This window comes from Rattus rattus, chromosome 3 (assembly GCF_011064425.1).
Source record: "Rattus rattus isolate New Zealand chromosome 3, Rrattus_CSIRO_v1, whole genome shotgun sequence".
Classification (NCBI taxonomy): Eukaryota; Metazoa; Chordata; class Mammalia; order Rodentia; family Muridae; genus Rattus; species Rattus rattus.
This window is the reverse complement of record NC_046156.1, coordinates 171,217,859-171,235,048: the sequence shown is the minus strand read 5'-3', so window position 1 is coordinate 171,235,048 and position 17,190 is coordinate 171,217,859. Positions and strand designations below refer to the sequence as shown.

Below are 17,190 nucleotides of genomic sequence, written 5' to 3'. Positions count from 1 at the left end.
TGTCTGTCTTGAGACTATCAGGCTTTCCCCAGGCTGCCCATGCCTCCAAGCAATGGCTAATGGCATTACGAGCTTTTTCACCCGTCATCAGAGTAGCGTGTATAATACCGGAACAGGTATCAACAGAAACATGAGCATATTTTAAATTTCCAAATTGAGATATGTGTGTGACATCCATCTGCCAAAGTTTTAGCGGGATCAGACCACGAGGGTTAATCCCCACATGAGGAGGGTGGTGAAATTGAACACAACTCTGGCAACGTAACACCACATCACGAGCTGCAGCTCTAGAGATTTTAAATTTTTGTTGAAGAGTAAAAGCAGAATTCGGCAGCAGCAATTAATTTTTCAGAGGATAGAGGCCATTGAGGAACCCATAAAGGCTCCTCTGTTTTCCACGTAATGGGTATTCCCCCCTCAACAGTCCCTAGGAAAAACCCAGACCCGTCCTGTCATGTTTTTGTTTTGACAGTACTGGGTCAACTCGTCCTTGTAAGTTTTTTCCTAGACCCTTTCTAGGCACGTAGCCCATTTCTGCCATCTTATCCTTGACTTGCGGGGAGTAATCATTAGTCAGTCTCATGTCTAGATTTATCAAAACATCTCTGCCCCACAGTGTCACTGGAATATCTATAACATAGGGAGTAATCTTTCCTGATCTCCCTTCTGTATCTCTCCATGTCAATTCCTTGGAGCTCATTAAAGAGCCATTTGTACCCTAAACCACGCAGGGGCCTGAGATGATGTTTTGTGAGGCCATCTGGGTGGCCAGTCATGAGCAGAGATAATACTACGATCTGCTCCAGTGTCCAACAGGCCAAGGAATGAGCGTCCCTCCACAGTCAATGTTAACATTGGACGATCACCCAATTCAATGAGATAAAGGCAAATGGGAACCTGTAGATCCCAAGCCCCTATCCCCTCCTATTCCCATTTACAGCAGGAAAAGCGGCTTATGCAAGCTAGGCAGAAGCAGCATTTGAGCGATTCTGTCTCCTGGGGAAATGGCAGTGACTCCCTGGGGGGAGGCTACCAGCACTTTTACTGTACCTAAAAAATCAGGATCAATTACTCCGGGCACAATCTGTAACTCTTCCAGGGCAGAGGAGGAGCATCCCAACAATAGCCCAACTGTATCTTTAGGGAGGGGTCCTCTAAAATCTGTATCTACAGGCTGCACTCCTATTTGGGGGGTTAGTATGAGTCTGGTGGTGGAGTGAAGGTCCAGTCCTGCGGAGCCTTTAACGGCTCTCCTCGGTCCTTCGGGTGGTGAAGAAAAGGCCAAGGCCTCTGATTGTCCTATCCCTGTCTGTCGCTTTGCAGAACCCCATATATTTGAGGGCCCTGGGGACGTGGGCCCCGTTGTCCGTTTTTTGGCCGTGCACCACCATATCCTGTCGCTAGGGGTCGGCCATCCAAGTCCTTCATAGATCTACACTCACTCGCCCAGTGGCTTCCCTTCTTACATCGTGGACATAGTCCAGGCTGCTTAGGTCTATCACTAATTCTCCCTTATTCCTTTCTGGACATTGTCTTCGATAATGCCCTTTACTGCCACATTTGAAACAGGTATCCGTGATGGTATTTTTCCCTAACTGTACTACTGCTGCTGCTAGGCCAGCATTTGTCAATGGTCCTCCCAGTTCCCTGCAAACTTTCATCCAAACTTCTATACCTTTATGTTTGTATGGGGTTATAGCAGTCCTACATTCTTTTGTACATTGCTCGTATACTAGCTGCTTAATGAGAGGCATGGCTGTATCAGGGTCTCCGAAGATCTTGGTAGCAGCCTCTACCATGAGGGCCACAAAGTCTGAAAACGGTTCTGTGGGTCCTTGCAGAACCTTGGTAAGGTTCCCGGAGACTGCACCCTTATTAGGCAGTGCTTTCCATGCCTTGATGGCTATTTAATTAATTTGGCTATAAACTTGCTCTGGATAACCAGTCTGGTCTAGAGCGAATCTCCCTAGACCCAATAGCATGTCAGCATCCCAATGTCTCTGAGGGTCTACTCCTGAGGCCAGATTAATGGCGGCCTGAGTATTAGCGTATTCAAAAAGATAAGATTTCCAATCTAAGTATTGACCTGAGGAGAGCAGGCTTTAGCTAGACTTCCCCAATCCCCAGGGGTGAGGCAATACCTAGCAACAGCCTCAACTTGAGCCATAACAAAAGCTGCACTGACCCCATAGGTTCTGATTGATTCTGCCAATTGCTTCATAGTCTTAAAGTCAACGGGTTCATGATATCTATGCCCGTTAGCATCCAGAAACACTGGAAAACTTAATCCCATCTCTTTCCCACCTCTGGGCAAAGGAAGTAGCCCCTGCTGTCTTCACCCTGCTTTTATATTGAAGGTTATAATGGAGGTGCTGTTGGTATATTGCTTTTGCCTAGTCTCTCCCTCTCACAGTGAGCAGCCTCTTCCTCGAGATCAGCCTCATCATCCTCACATCGTTTATCCTCTGAGCAGGCAGGGACCATTCGCCAAAGAGGTTTTGGTCCGGGCTTAAGCCTGCCCTCTGTGGCTTCTCTATCCCACACAAAGAAGAAAAGAAACAAAATTACAAGTCCTACCCACAAAGGATCAATTGGAAACAACATTGCCGTAGTTCCCAAACCTTTCCGCCTCTTTACCAAGGCTTTCAACTTCACAAACCTCTCGGCCTCTATACCAAGGCTTTCAACTTCACTAACCTCTCGGCCTCTATACCAAGGCTTTCAACTTCTCTGCTTACCTTCAGAGAGGTTTATTCTTCGTCTCTGCTTACCTCCAGAGAACCTTATCTTCCCTTATCCGGGAATTTTCCGATATCGCCATCCTGAAGCTGAAGACTTCTGGATCCACGAGAATATTCTCGGGTCCCCGTACAAGGCTACCAGTTGTAGCGCCCACCTCGTCCAGCAAGGAAGACGCAACACCGTCGGATCCTTGTCAACAGCCTTTATTGCAGGACACCTTCATTTTGCTGATACCGGGACAAGCAGCAAGAGCACTCGCCTTATATGGACACCAGGCTGAGGCTATGCTAATTGTCCTTCAGGGATTGGCAGAGCATGAATTAACTCATTAGCATATTACCGGCCAACTGATGCCAGGTGCAAAGCCTGCCCATGCGCAGTACCATTGTTTACCACAGGAGGGCGCCCTACAGAGGCTGGTGGCCTATGCTCTGCTCCAGACAGCTTTTAGCTTGCTTCCTCTCTGATCTGGAGATCTCTAGAGAACTCTCTATGTGCTGCTTGAGACAGTTCTTCAAGCAGTTCTCTCTTGCTCTTCTAAAACATGTCTTTGGGTAGCACATTTCTTCCAGATCAGAATTTACACATCAATCCAGTCATTCACTCCAGGTTCCCTTTTGATTATCCAGTGAATCAGCACCCTGTGGCTCCAGCCCCTTAATTCTTAGAAGGTAGCAAGCACACTTTTTTTTTTTTTAACATTGCAAAAGTATTCAGGGATCTGCCTGCCTTTGTAAACTTACTTTGTCCTGAAATTCTGATTGCTACCACACCTGGGCCTAAATTAGCTCTGTCCCAGGCTGACTTTGAACTCAGGAATCTGCCTGCATTTTTATCTTTCTGACAAGCTGGTTCATAGTGCCGCTGCTGCTTCTGTTCTTTTAGATCTGTGAAGCCCCTAATATTTTTATTTCATCCTTATATTTTTGCATAATTGAGGAAATATTTCAAATAATATATATTAAGGGCTGTCCTGAAGGTCCCAGTGTTTAACCATTTGCTGAGACATTAGCCATACCTTTGTCTCCTGGACTCACACTGTCTCTAATTTTCATTAAGTCATTAACATTAACATGGAGGACATTCCTTGGAGGAGTGTGAAAATACGTACAACAGTATACAAACAAGCTCTTGACAGCCATAGACACTGTGGAGGCCCAAGCCCTTTGGCCCTGTCCCAGGGGAAGGAACAATGTCATTCTGTCCTCACCAAGGCCATGCAGACCAGCAGAGGGAGGAGGGAGGGAGGGAGGAGTAATTTACTTTGCAGATGCCAGGTAGCACTAAGACAACCCAAAGCAGTGGAGGAGAGCAGGTGGGGCCTTAGTGAATCTTTATTCCCTACCAGTTAGCCTAAACAGAACCTTTAAGAAAGGAAAGAAGGAAGGAAGGAAGGAAGGAAGGAAGGAAGGAAGGAAGGAAAATTAATGCAGAGCGGACCTGATAAATATGTATGAGAACACTTTGGAAAAGAACAACTAATAAGAATCATGAAGTTTAAATAAAAGAAAGAATCTGAGGTATAGAAAAAGACACATGTCTACCTTCATAAGAAGGAAAATAGTACAGATAAAAGAAAGACACACTTGTCTCTGTCTATTTTATCATCTCTCTCTCTCTCTCTCTCTCTCTATCTATCCATCCATCTATCCATTTGTCCATCTGTCTATTTCTCTGTATGTTTAAAAACTACCTTATGGTACATATCACTCTTTTCTCCCAATAGTCAAATTTATCTTTATTGTATAAAAAGAAAGGAAAAAGAAGAAGAAATGTTCTTAGAAGCAGATCCCTGCATCTTCAACTTTCCACATCCCATCTGGCAAGAACGCTGGAAATCCAGGCTGAGAACTCTGTCAGGGTCAGTCAGCTGTACAAAAGAGCAGTGTTGTGAGGCAGCCTGCTCGGGACTGGTGCATGAGGTTTCTTTGAGGCTGGCTATTCCACTCAGCCTTGGTCCCAGATCTCCCAGTCATTGCCTTCTGTTGCTCTGTGGATGTCCATTGCCATTGTGGTTATGACTGGATGACAATAGGGAGAGGCAGAGGCAGCCAACAGCTCTGGACCCCTAACCTCCCTACCCCTCAAACCCCAAGTTTAGTCACTTGCCATTTTAAATGAATCCATCACTGTTCACAGGGTCCAGGCAGCATATTGGATGCAACAGGCTCATCCTGGCCACATACTCTGTCTTCTGTACCTTCTCTACACTGTCCCCACAGGGTTCTCTACGTCACTGTTCTTTGCAACCACTGTGGTCCACCTCCATCCCACAGTCTCGTCCTAAGCTCTTTTTGAACGGATACCAGTTACCTGGCTGGTTTTATTCTTCTCCACATCTCTCCTTCCAACACTTCCTTTTAATCTCCACCAGTCTCCCATGGTTCACCAGTTAAAACCACTTGCTGCACTTCCCCACGACCCAAGTTCAAATCTCATGTCAGACAACTCACACCTGCCCATAATCAGCTTCAGATAATCCAGCTCTCTCTTTGTCTTCCTTGTGACATACATGTGCATACACACACACACACACACTCACACACACACACACACTCACACACACACAAATACACACATAAGTTAAATAAAAATAAACATTGGCCAACTTATGTCATTGACTCTTCTGCTTTGGCCAAAGTGTGTGGTATAACAGTTGTCCAAAATATGTAGTGCTCTGCCTTGTTGGACCCTCACAGCTCTAGCCTCGATAATATTTACCTTTTATTATGAGTAAAATGTAGGCATTCTTTCCTTCTGATGTCTCAGAAAGTTCTTATGCTGAGCTGTGATAGCTGTGTCCTTCTTGTTGAAATGAACTGCAGCTCAGCAGTGGACCTAGAGGGGGATTCCAGGCTCTGAAGGCCGTCTGTGTCCTATATTGACCCAAACCTCGCAAACTGGGCAGGGGTAATGAATCTCTCAGACATTTGTTGAAGGCATGGACAGAACTGTGGCTCTGACAAGGGTACTGTACATATGATGAGCCAACACATGGTGGTGCTGTGGCCACAGGCATCGGTAGGCCAACTCCAACCTAACAAATTACAAAAGCTCAAAGAGTCAGAAGGGGGCCCTTTCGGATTCTTTTATCGGGGCTGGGATGTCAGTGACACATGTTATCATATCCCTGCGTGTCCTCGGATCTGAGTGTGCTGCCTTTTTTCAGAAAACCCAGGTCCTCAAAAAAACTTTTTGTTCTGTTCTGCTTTAATATTAGACCTCAGCATTCAAACCAAGAGTCTATGCTATTCAAGAGCTTGATTCTTTCAGGTTTCCCTCCTACCTTCTGTCCTGACAAGGCACATTGAAAAGAGGACATGACATAGGAAATATTGTGTTTGTTGATAAATCATAGAGAAGGAATATGGACACTTCAAATATGTGATTAGCTGTAATTTTCCCCCTCAATTTATCAAATCCTATTCAGAGATATCAGCCTACATCTTCCCTGGTAGACTTGGCCTCAGATGGCAGTGAGTAGAGGCGGATTCCCAGTATCTGGTCTTCCCAAACTCAGCTCTTTTTGCATAAGAAAGGGCCAGAAAAACCCACTTTGAATTTCTCACATATTGTTACATATGGTGGAGGAGAAAGAACCCTGCTAAGACTCAAAAGCCCAGTGTCTACTGTTTGAGAGGACTTACAGGAGAGTTAGTTTACCAATCTGTACTTGGGTTCCTGCTCTGGTTTTATTATGCACCCACCATTCGTGTGTTAGAAGCTTAATTCTAAAGTTTATATGCTAATGGAAGTTTTGAGTAGGAGCTCTGAGGTAAAATTAAGGTTAAAGGAAGTCCACAGGTAGGGTCTTCATGATTGCTACTGTACAGCATGACAAAAGAGAAAGGGATCCTGGAGTTAGCATGCTTCTGCTGCTATGGTAAGTGATGCCCTCTGTGTCATGATGCAGTCAGGTGCTGCAGCGGATCCTGGTGCTGTGTGCTCCCTGGTCTCTCTCGTCATAAGCAGTAGATAATGGAGGCTTTGGGGGTAAACTCATATTCACCAGGAATGGGTTTAAAGAGGTAAAACCAGAGCTCAGGTCTTTAGGCCTTTGGTCTTGGACTCTTTCCACTGAAATAAGAGCTCCAAGAACTAAGTCTGGACTGCCCAGGTTATGTTCTTCTACTTCTGAATATTTACTACACAAAACACAAACAGATGAAGGGGTATGTGTGTGTGTGTGTGTGTGTGTGTGTGTGTGTGGTGTGTGTGTGTGTGTGTGTGTGTGAGAGAGAGAGAGAGAGAGAGAGAGAGAGAGCGCTCTGCCTTGTTAGAGTTTATGAATTACTGCTAAGCATCGTTAACACTCAAATTGAGAAGCCCAGTGAAAACAGAAGTAACAGAAGTTAGCATTTAATCCAAATTAGAGAATAGTAAATGAAGAGTCAAAGGCATATGGGGCATTATAAATAAAAAGAATATGTAGCACATGCAATTTGCTCAAATAAATGAATGCTGAGAGATTCACTGTTAACTAATGGTCCAGGATAAATGATTTCTGGCACTTCCATATATATGCACATCCTGATTTGTTTAAACTTAGCTTCCTTAGCAGCTTCTGAACTCTCTTATGTCCCTTTATCTGGCCTCTTTCCCTTCTCTATAAGGATCTATTTGTATGGTGGAAGGAAGGCTTTGGAAGGGTCAAAGCATATTGGGAAATGGCTGTGTACTTAGTTATTGTGCACAGTGAAGAGAGCAGGTGTCCTTGAAACTTAATAAGTTGCAAATGAGCCATACACACAATGGGCAGAGTTAAAAATGGCAAATTCTAGGAAGCTTGAAGTTATTCCCTGAAGGCTAGTAGACAGAAAGCTGTAAATTTCCCTTTGTCAACTGCCCAGCCAGAGGTAGGCAGTAGAGTGTAAACTCCACTAACATGCTGTGTATTCTCTTTTCAGATGGCAGGGACAGCACGCCATGACCGCGAGATGGCAATCCAGTCCAAGAAAAAGCTCTCCACAACCACTGATCCTATTGAGAGACTGAGATTGCAATGCCTGGCCAGGGGTTCTGCAGGCATCAAAGGACTTGGCAGGTAGTATGTTGTCTTAGTTATGTGTCTCTATTGCAGTAACAAGACATTATGACCAAGGCAACTTTTACAAGAAAACATTTAGTTTGGGACATGTGGTTCTAGAGGGTGAGTCAATGACCATCGTGGTAGGGAGGATGGCAGCAGGCAGGAAGGCATGGCACTAGAGTAGTAGCTGAGAACTCACACCTTGGTCTACAAACAGAAAAAGAAGGAGGGAGGGAGGGGGGAGGAGGAAGGAGAGAGGGGGAGGAGAAAGGAGAGGGAGGGGGAGAGGGGAAGAAGGGGAGGGGAGGGGGAAGAGAGGGAGAAGGAGATGGAGATGGAGAGGGACGGAGGGAGTGAGGGAGGGGAGAGGAGGAGGGAGGGAGGGAGAGGAGAGAGAGAGAGGAGGGGAGGGAGGGAGGGAGGGAGAGAGAGAGAGAGAGAGAGAGAGAGAGAGAGAGAGAGAGAGAGAGAACTGGGTATGTCCTCCAACTGGGGGCCAAAGTTCAAAGGTACATGTGTAAGGAAGCCATTCTCTTTCAAACATCCATAGCTGGGGACACAAGGAAAGGAAGTAGAAAGAAATGGGCTGCAGCCCTCTGGACCCATGGACCCAACTCTTACATTTGGCAGTCTCTCTGTCTTACCCTTCTCAGGCCTGGTTTTCTCCTTTCCCAGCATGGTGACTCTATCCTCTTTCCTCTCTCTGTCTCCCTGTCCAGCTATTGAAAACAGCCAGCAACTTTATCAATCAGAACTAACTGGGGCAGGGACTCTCAGTGTCTTATATGCAGATTCTTGTGTAATTGTGGGAAACCAATTAACATAATACAAGCATTGAATCAAATTCACAACACTTATCACTTAAAGAAGAAACATATCAACCTACTTCTTTTTAAAAAATATTTATTTATTATGTATACATCATACAGCTTTCTGCCTATATGTATGCCTGCAGGGCAGAAGAGGGCACTAGATCTCATTATAGATGGTTGTGAGCCACCATGTTGTTCCTGGGAATTGAACTCAGAACCTCTGGAAGAACAGACAGTGCTCTTAACCTCTGAGCCATCTCTCTACCCCCAGCCCCCTTCTTATAGAAGGAACATTTATTCATTAATTCATCTAGTTGAAGACTATTAGTAGGGTTGTTGCTACATAGTAAGCTTATCACAATGTAAAACAGATGGGCTCTGTTACCATATAACCCATGTTCAAGTCTGTATGATGTGCTTAGGCAATATTCAAAGTGTTCTTTCTGTTTTTTAAAATATATGTAATGCAAAGGAGTAAGAAACTGAAAATTTATTTATTTTTTATGTTTTGCATTGCCGTTCTGTGTAGATGATCACATTATGGCATTTTAAACATAAACATATTCATCATCCATTTTTCTATTCCTTGCTGGTCTACTTTCTCCCCACCGTCAGGCATCAGCTTCTTTGTCATTTGCATCTGAGTCCCTCATGGCAGGACTAGCAAAGAGAAAACTGTAAGTTGTAACTTAGAAGTTGCATATTATTTTAGATTTAACTAGAAATAAGGGATCAACAATGTAGACTTTTATTGAAAAGTGAGACCCGGAGCGGTAATAAGTTACATTCAAGTTTACTTAGCTGGTGTTGCTGTGGAGATAGAAGACAAGCTCATTTTTTTTATAATTCTGTCTCTTATGAGTGAAAAACATGATTCTTGGGGCTTGGGCTATGGTGGGAAAGAAGAGAAAGGGTGGGAAAGAGTAAGATCATAGCTGTGCTATGAAACTCATAGAAAGACCATAAGCACCACAAGATCAATGCGAAGATATATCATCTTCCATAACAGAAGCAAGTACCATGTATGTGGGATGTTTAGATTCCTTGGCTATAACCAATGTGTTTCTAAGTAGAGGCTTCCTATAGACAAAGTAGCATCCATCAGTTTATGTGGTCAGTGCCCATAAGGTAGAGAAATTAGAAGCCTTATTTGTGCTCAATACTAGGTTCTAAAGATTTCTCCAAGATTAATATGGTAAACTATGATTCAATTGCTTGTCTACACTTTTTCTTTTTTTCCATTTCTTTATGTAGAAGACAAGGAAACTATGAGTTTATTAGCAAACATGAATTTCTGTAAAGATTATTTATATTAGTAGCTGGTCATTATTATAACAAGATAATAAGCCTATGAGGAGAAAAAGTTCATTTTGGCTCATGGTTTCTGAGCTTCAGTCTAGGATCACTGAACATTATGACTTTGGGCCTATGGCAAGGCAGGGCCTCAGCCCAGGACACAGACAGTAGGGGTAAAACTGCCTCTTTTTGGTGGCTGAGAGGCAAAGCGCGCGCGCGCACACACACACACACACACACACACACACACACACACACACACAAAACCCAAAACAAACAAACAAACAAACAAAACAAAACAAAAAACTAGGCAGGGTTTAGGCAGGGTCCAGGCAGGGTCCAGGTTAGCAATGTCCCTTGCAAAGGCATGACTGCCATCATCTGACCTCCTTCCACGAGGCCTCTGCAGACATCACTAACCTCCAGCTGCACACGGCCCCCAGCAGCCAAGACTTCACACCTTAGAGCTTCAGGAGACAGAAAAGATCCGAACTATTGTCGGTGCCACATACTTAGAATCAAACAGTGTAATTGTAGCTTTCTCTGTGCATTTGTATGTCCATGCACACGTTTGAAGGTTTGCTTTCTGATATGAAGTGCCAAGGAAAGCCTCAGTGCTTGGCTGTGAGGCTGAAGAGGAAAACCTAAAACTTCTGTGTGGTACTTCAAAGACAAAGAGGGGCGGGGCGGTTCACTCTTTGCATCTTCACACACATCGTTTTTGTATTTTTATTTATTTTTTTGCTATTATTTTTGTATCATATTGTTATCTTCAGAGTGTTTCGGATTATGGATGACAATAACAACCGAACCCTTGATTTCAAAGAATTTCTGAAAGGCTTAAATGATTACGCGGTGGTCATGGAAAAAGAGGAGGCAGAAGAACTTTTCCGGAGATTTGACAGAGATGGAAATGGAACAATAGACTTCAATGAGTTTCTTGTCATGTTAAGAGTAAGTGTGAGTCCTGGTGAGGATTCAGCATTGATAGTGTAGCAGAAGCCAGGGACCTTGAACCAGACTGATCACTCATTAAATATTTGTAAGTGAAGGATATTTGGACAAATGGGTATATTGCGGGACATATTGTGACAGACCATAGCTTCCGCGATGCGATGGTTGTTGTTTCTTATTCATTTGCTTGTTTTAATTTCTGGTTTCTTTTGAGGGGGGAAGTTGCAAGGACAGAGGGCAGATATGAAGAGACAGGGAGAGGAGTAGGATTGGGGTGCATGATGTGAAATTCAAAGAATCAGTAAAAAGTTGAGAAAAAAAGAGTTAAGTGTGGTCCCCAACCCTACTCCCATGGATCAGTATTTTCTGCTAAGGAGTTTGGCTTTCTTATGCTTCGGGTTAGCTACTCCAAGGCTTTGTTTCCTGAACTTGCTAGTACATCTCAGAGGGTGTGGGCAGAAGACGGTGAAGCAGATGAGCACTTTATGAAACATCTCACTGAGTGGTGTGTGAGCAATTTCACATCAGTGAGGGGAATAAGTAATACCATCTGCTACAGAAGAGGTTCATTTGCGTGCGCATTTCTCCATGTTTTCTTCTTTTTTTTCTTAAATTTATCTAGCCCCCAATGTCCAGAGCCAGAAAAGAGGTAATCATGAAAGCTTTTAGAAAGTTAGACAAAACAGGAGATGGGGTTATAACCATCGAAGACCTTCGCGAAGTTTATAACGCGAAACATCATCCAAAGTATCAAAATGGGGAATGGACGGAGGAACAAGTCTTCAGGAAGTTTCTGGATAACTTTGACTCACCCTATGATAAAGATGGGTTGGTAAGTGAAAAAGATGAATCCCAATGCAATTTATCTACCCTAATGAAAATTGTAAACGAGAAATAGGTTCAGAGCCTTACAAAGCTCAACCCGTTGGCACCATAACTGTTACAAATAGAAGAAAACATTTCTTTGGGGCTATATGAGTGGTTGAAGACTAAAGGGATGAAATATTCATTTCAAATGGGTGATGAGACAGAAATCTCTTTCTTGGTAGTGGATCCATGAGCTACTAATTACTTATCATGGAAAATGTGTTGTTTTAAACACCAGCTCATCTCATTGTTACCGTATTCCCCATGTACAGTATTCTTAATGATGTAGATTACAGTAAACAAATGCTTGACTTTAAATGGGACCAAGATGCCTTGGAGCAGACTCGCAAGGCCTTTCGGGATGTTTGGCTCCTTTTGCTCTTGCACCGAGGAGCATCTTTCGCCTTCACACTTGGCTGTGTGAAAAGAGGCTGTTGGCAAAGGGAATCCCAGAGAGCAGAATTTACCCTGACTCACTCTGTAGTCAGTTTTGAGATTAGCTTGCACATCTAAGTTCCAGTGAACTTCAAAGCAAAAGCAGCTCCATCTTCATTGGTCATTACCTTCAAGAATACAAAATGTTCTATACTGGGAGAGCTGGAGTAAGACGCACAAGCTGCCTGTTGATCCACTTGGAGGCAGTTTTATCTTAGATGACCCAAGATATGGGAAAGGGAGTTTCTCAGCCTCAGCAGCAGAAGTAGCAGCAACAACAAGAGCAGGACCTTTGAACCTTTGGGCTATACCAGAAAAGGTAATTGGGACAGTGACTAGGAAGAGGTAGTGCTTATGATAAGAAGCAGCAAGCCTCCTCCCTCTGCAGGGAATTTCCCCCTCCCTTTCCCATAAAACCTGATGACTTGTCTTATTCTCAGTGCGTGTGAGGTAAGAAAAGGAAGTTCCCTTCCTGTTGACATTTTGCAGGCAGACGTGGAGAAGTCGCTGAAGTAGTGTCTTGTAGGTTGAGGAATTGTGACGGCAGACACAAGAAGAGTCCCAGCTTCTGTTGGGCAGCCAAGTGTCTCCGACAGAAATAACAGAACAGTGTGTTTCCTCTACTACTGCTGTCTTTGATCTCCAAGATGTCAGAGAAAAATAGCCAACTGCCATTTCCCCTAATAGCTCAGCTCTACATGGGTCCCTGTTGTCTCTGGTTCCTTCTGCAGGTGGTTCCTCTTTGTCACAGGGGAAATGTCACTGCCCTTGTCTCTACCAAGTCCAAGAGGCCATTTGTGATTCAACTGATTTAACATCCCCATTTCATCCCCTTCTGACATTTACCTTAATCAGCCATGCTGATCTCTCAAATTCTCAAAAGGTTATTGAGGGTTTTTTTTTGTCCTTCGGTAGTTACAATAGTTGATATTGCTTGAATATCATAAGCTTGGTAATGCTGAATATTAGCTTTCATTATCATTGGTGGTGTGTGTGTTAAAAATGGAGATTACTGGCTGTACTGAGGAACCACAGAGCCCGACATTTAGGAGGATGTACCCCAAGTGTTTGCATATTTAATGTATGCCCCATTGGTGCTCACACACACCCATATTTGAGATTCTTGCATCTAAATCATTTTAAAAAGCTTATTTTTACTACTAAGCAATATATATATATACATATATATCCTTATTTAATATAACAATAAATCTGAACAATATTTATTAGACACTTGTCAACTGGCTATTGTGCTAAGGCTTCACAGATATTTAATAGACATAATAAATATGTTCATCAAAGTGATTTAAACTTTTGTGGGTTCTGGGAATTGAACCCAGGTGTTCTGAAAGAACAGCCAGTCCTCTCACTGCTGAGTCATCTCTCCGGCCCTCAAACTTTTATAGTTTTAATAACATCCAAAAAAAAAAAAAAGATATTGTAGATAAAGAAACCACCCTATGACAAACACTTTCACATAGACAATAAGTCCCACATGTATGTTATTTATTTATATTTACAGACTCATGACCACAGATCCACTATTCACTGAATTCAGGGTCATTTTCCCTAAAGTCTTTCACTGGTCTTGAGGGAAGAGGTTTGGGGAAGATTATAGATCTGGTTAGCTTATTGCTTTTTGTTTTGTTTTGTTGAATTTTTCTGCTGGTCCATGAGCCCCAGCAGTACATGAAAGAGATGCTAATGGTTCCAAAGATTAGTGGGACAGATCAAGCTGTTACAGACTAGAAACAATTCTTCAGTTATCTATCAAGTTCCTTTCTTGTGATGATTTTATCTTTTGGCCTAGAAGTTGCCAACTCCTACTAACTTATGAGACTTCCCCATCCCCCGCCCCAATAGTCCTATGAATCCTGACATGGATAAACACATCCGCCAATAATCCAAGCAGCAGTCAGTCCTATGCAGCACACACAGTGGAGAAGCTGGGGAGGGCTGGGAGGAGAGCAGCAGAAGGTAATGCTTTTGTTTACTCTCAGTCTGGAATGAAGAATTCACACTTGAGAAACACAAGCAAACAGCATATGCTTTACTAGAAATCGCTTTCTTTTGTAGGACAAAGCATTTGTTGAAAGGTGAGACATCACTTATCCTGACATTAGACGTGGCCTGCTTCTGACATGTGCCAGAAAGATGATACTAACTGCAGCCGAAGGACACATATTTCTTATTCTGAGTCTAGTCTCTTGTGTCTGAACTAACAAGCCCCAGTTCTTAAAGAAAAGATCTCATCTCATGACTCTCTCTCCACTTAGGATGACTTGGATATTTTCAGGTATCGCCTCTTCTCCTGCCCTGAGTCATTCTTACCATAACCTTTAACTTGGTTTCATCTTTACTTTTCTTTTAGGTTTGTTCCTCAGCTGTAACCACACAGGAATAAAGCCTTAGCGGATTGCCCTTTCTCTTCGCAGGGATGGAAGGGAGGCCTCCATTAAAACAAGAAGCAAAGTGTTCTTTCTCTTTCTGACTTTCCCACTACAGGTGACCCCTGAGGAATTCATGAACTACTATGCAGGTGTAAGTGCATCCATTGATACAGATGTGTACTTCATCATCATGATGACGACTGCCTGGAAGCTCTAAATACCTGTCCCTGGAGACCAGGCCATGTATGCAGTCACGTGACTCTAAGTGATTAAACTCCACCCCCTAACTCAGAACGATAATTTTTTTTCACTGTTCATTGCACAGGCTCTTCTCTGCCAACACACTGTATTTTCTAGGGATGACAAAGGGACAGAAATAAAGTCACTAAGTAACTATGGGCTTGCTTGCTTTGAAACTGTTTCCTTAGCTCTAAAATACGAATTATTAAATTTGCATCTCCAAATTTCCAAACGCTGTGGCTGATTCACACCGGTGCTTAACCAACTTTGGCTTGTCTACCTTGGTCACAAATGAAATCTTGAATATTCGAATTATGATCTCATGTTTGCCCAAAGTAGTATATTTTCACCTTTAAGCCAGGTATGAGAATACCTTTATCTGTATAGTTGTAAACTCTTAAGGGTTTTAGTCTCAATTGGGGGAATCTGAAAGAAATAATATACTAGATTTATAATTTCTCTAAGTGAATCTGTAGTTTCACTCCTTGGAGTCTGTGGAAGCCCTGTTTTGACAAACAGATTGAACATGACCATTGGTTTGCTTGATTCTGTTGTTTTTTAGAAGATGGATGTGAGAGTGGAGGCCATTTCTTTGAATACTAGACCCATGGCTGTTCAATACTTCTCTGTTGGAGTTCTGAGTCTGGGCTGGACTCTACTATTTTATGTGGAAGAGCTTCACTGTGGTAACTAGCAAATTTTCATGTAGTGTTTAACTCTTGTCTGTTGTCAGCCAACACAGCTGACAATTCTATCCACCCAAAAAGCATGGGTGTGGCACAGACTAAAATCAAAGGACATTCCAAAGCAGAGTTTCCATCTTGACACCTCATGACTCCAGTCTTCCTTCTCAGCCCTGTTTGTTTATCATTGACAGGAGAGCCTCAAGCCATGAAAAGATAAAGGATACAGGAAGCCCCAGAAATGAGAGAAACAGAGCCTCAAGCTACATACAGTTCCTATTCTAGGTGATTTGTGCTTACAGACACAGACAACACAGTGAGCAGCCTCTGGTTGTGGTGCTGGGAGAAATTCTACCTGCTTTGGTTGCTTGGAAGTCTCTTGTACAGACCCCTTTCTGTCTGTCCTAGGCATTGGCTTAGGAACATATATTTGGTGTCTTCAAGATCTTATGACTTTAAGAAGCTCCATAAAGTGGGTCTCAAGTCACTTAGTTTTAACTTTTACCCTACCCCATTACTTACTTATTCTTACACACTTCTCTAAGTTGATATTAGGGACGATATCGATTTAAAACCTTGGAAACAGTGTTCTAAGATGAGAATTATATCAGTTCTTTTTTTTTTCTTTTCTTTATTTTTTCCGGAGCTGAGGACCGAACCCAGGGCCTTGCTCTTGCTAGGCAAGTGCTCTACCACTGAGCTAAATCTCCAACCCCCTATATCAGTTCTTTATTACTGTATCTTGCTTTGTTTCTTGTTAGGAAAGCTCAACTTACTTATCTTAATACTGGCTGGAAAATAGGCCTTTATCTTGAGATTGGGCATGAATGTCTTCATGTCATAGGAAGCCACCTCTTCCTCCCCGACCCCATTAATTATCTGAGCCATATTTTCTATTGAATTTCCTAACTAGTCCTTTTAGAGAATGGCAGGGAACCAATACCAAATGTAACAAGAAAATGTTTATAAGTCATATAGGAAGCACAGCTGTGCAGGAAGACATCATTTTTAAAGCGTGCACCCTGCACACTGTGGCTCAGGAGAAGTCTCTGTGTCCTAGGCATGGTGGATATCAGGCCTCCTGCTCTAGATAGATTTTTGTCTTTGATTCTGGGTATGACTCATGTCTTGCTTAATGGGGACTACCGAGTGAGCATGTGATTCTGAGCAGAGCTGGGTTGCAGGCATCAGCTCTTTCTCTTCCAGTGATGCTTTGCTTCCTGTCTTACGGGGGTTCAGGGCACAGTGATCTGGTCTCAGATAACCCTTGTCTCACTGTGCGCATTCCGTTGCCTCTCTTCAGGGGTTTAGGTTCCGGACTCAGGAACAAGATTCCACCAAGGCCCTCTCTCACCTTAGAGAAACAAGGTCTCTTAAGAACCTAATGTCCAAGGAACACTGCACCTCTACTTCTGATCTCATCTATGATTTCTTACATGCACAGTCAAGGATGACTTACTAATTCACTCCTAGTAGCTGCAGAAGGAAGAGAGAAGAGCCATTTAAAGATATTTTCTAGCAACTTAATAAACTCGGTTCTCATTTATTCAACTTGTAGATTTTAAACAGAATTCCACCTGTAAAATGAGAAGTAGCCACTTGGGTCAGAAGTCAGAACGCAACACAAACCCCTGACTTTTCTACTGGACATGGACCTAATACAGGAAAGAGAAAGGGTAGAATTAGCAACTTTTTTAAATGAAATAAAACTAACATATGTAGACAATTCCAAGTTACAATCT

The 17,190-nt window shown here is 43.0% G+C and overlaps 1 protein-coding gene across 1 annotated transcript in view; it reads left to right on the top strand.

Moving 5' to 3' along the window:
• Capsl (calcyphosine like) overlaps window positions 1–14,929 on the top strand; it is a 28,350-nt gene extending 13,421 nt beyond the window's left edge. The window contains exons 2-5 of the mRNA XM_032898794.1: window positions 7,650–7,786; window positions 10,656–10,833; window positions 11,456–11,665; window positions 14,641–14,929. Of these exons, the coding sequence (XP_032754685.1) occupies window positions 7,650–7,786; window positions 10,656–10,833; window positions 11,456–11,665; window positions 14,641–14,742 (627 nt within the window). The 3' untranslated portion in view covers window positions 14,743–14,929. The remainder of the gene's footprint in view (window positions 1–7,649; window positions 7,787–10,655; window positions 10,834–11,455; window positions 11,666–14,640) is intronic.
• The last annotated feature ends 2,261 nt before the right edge of the window (window positions 14,930–17,190 follow it).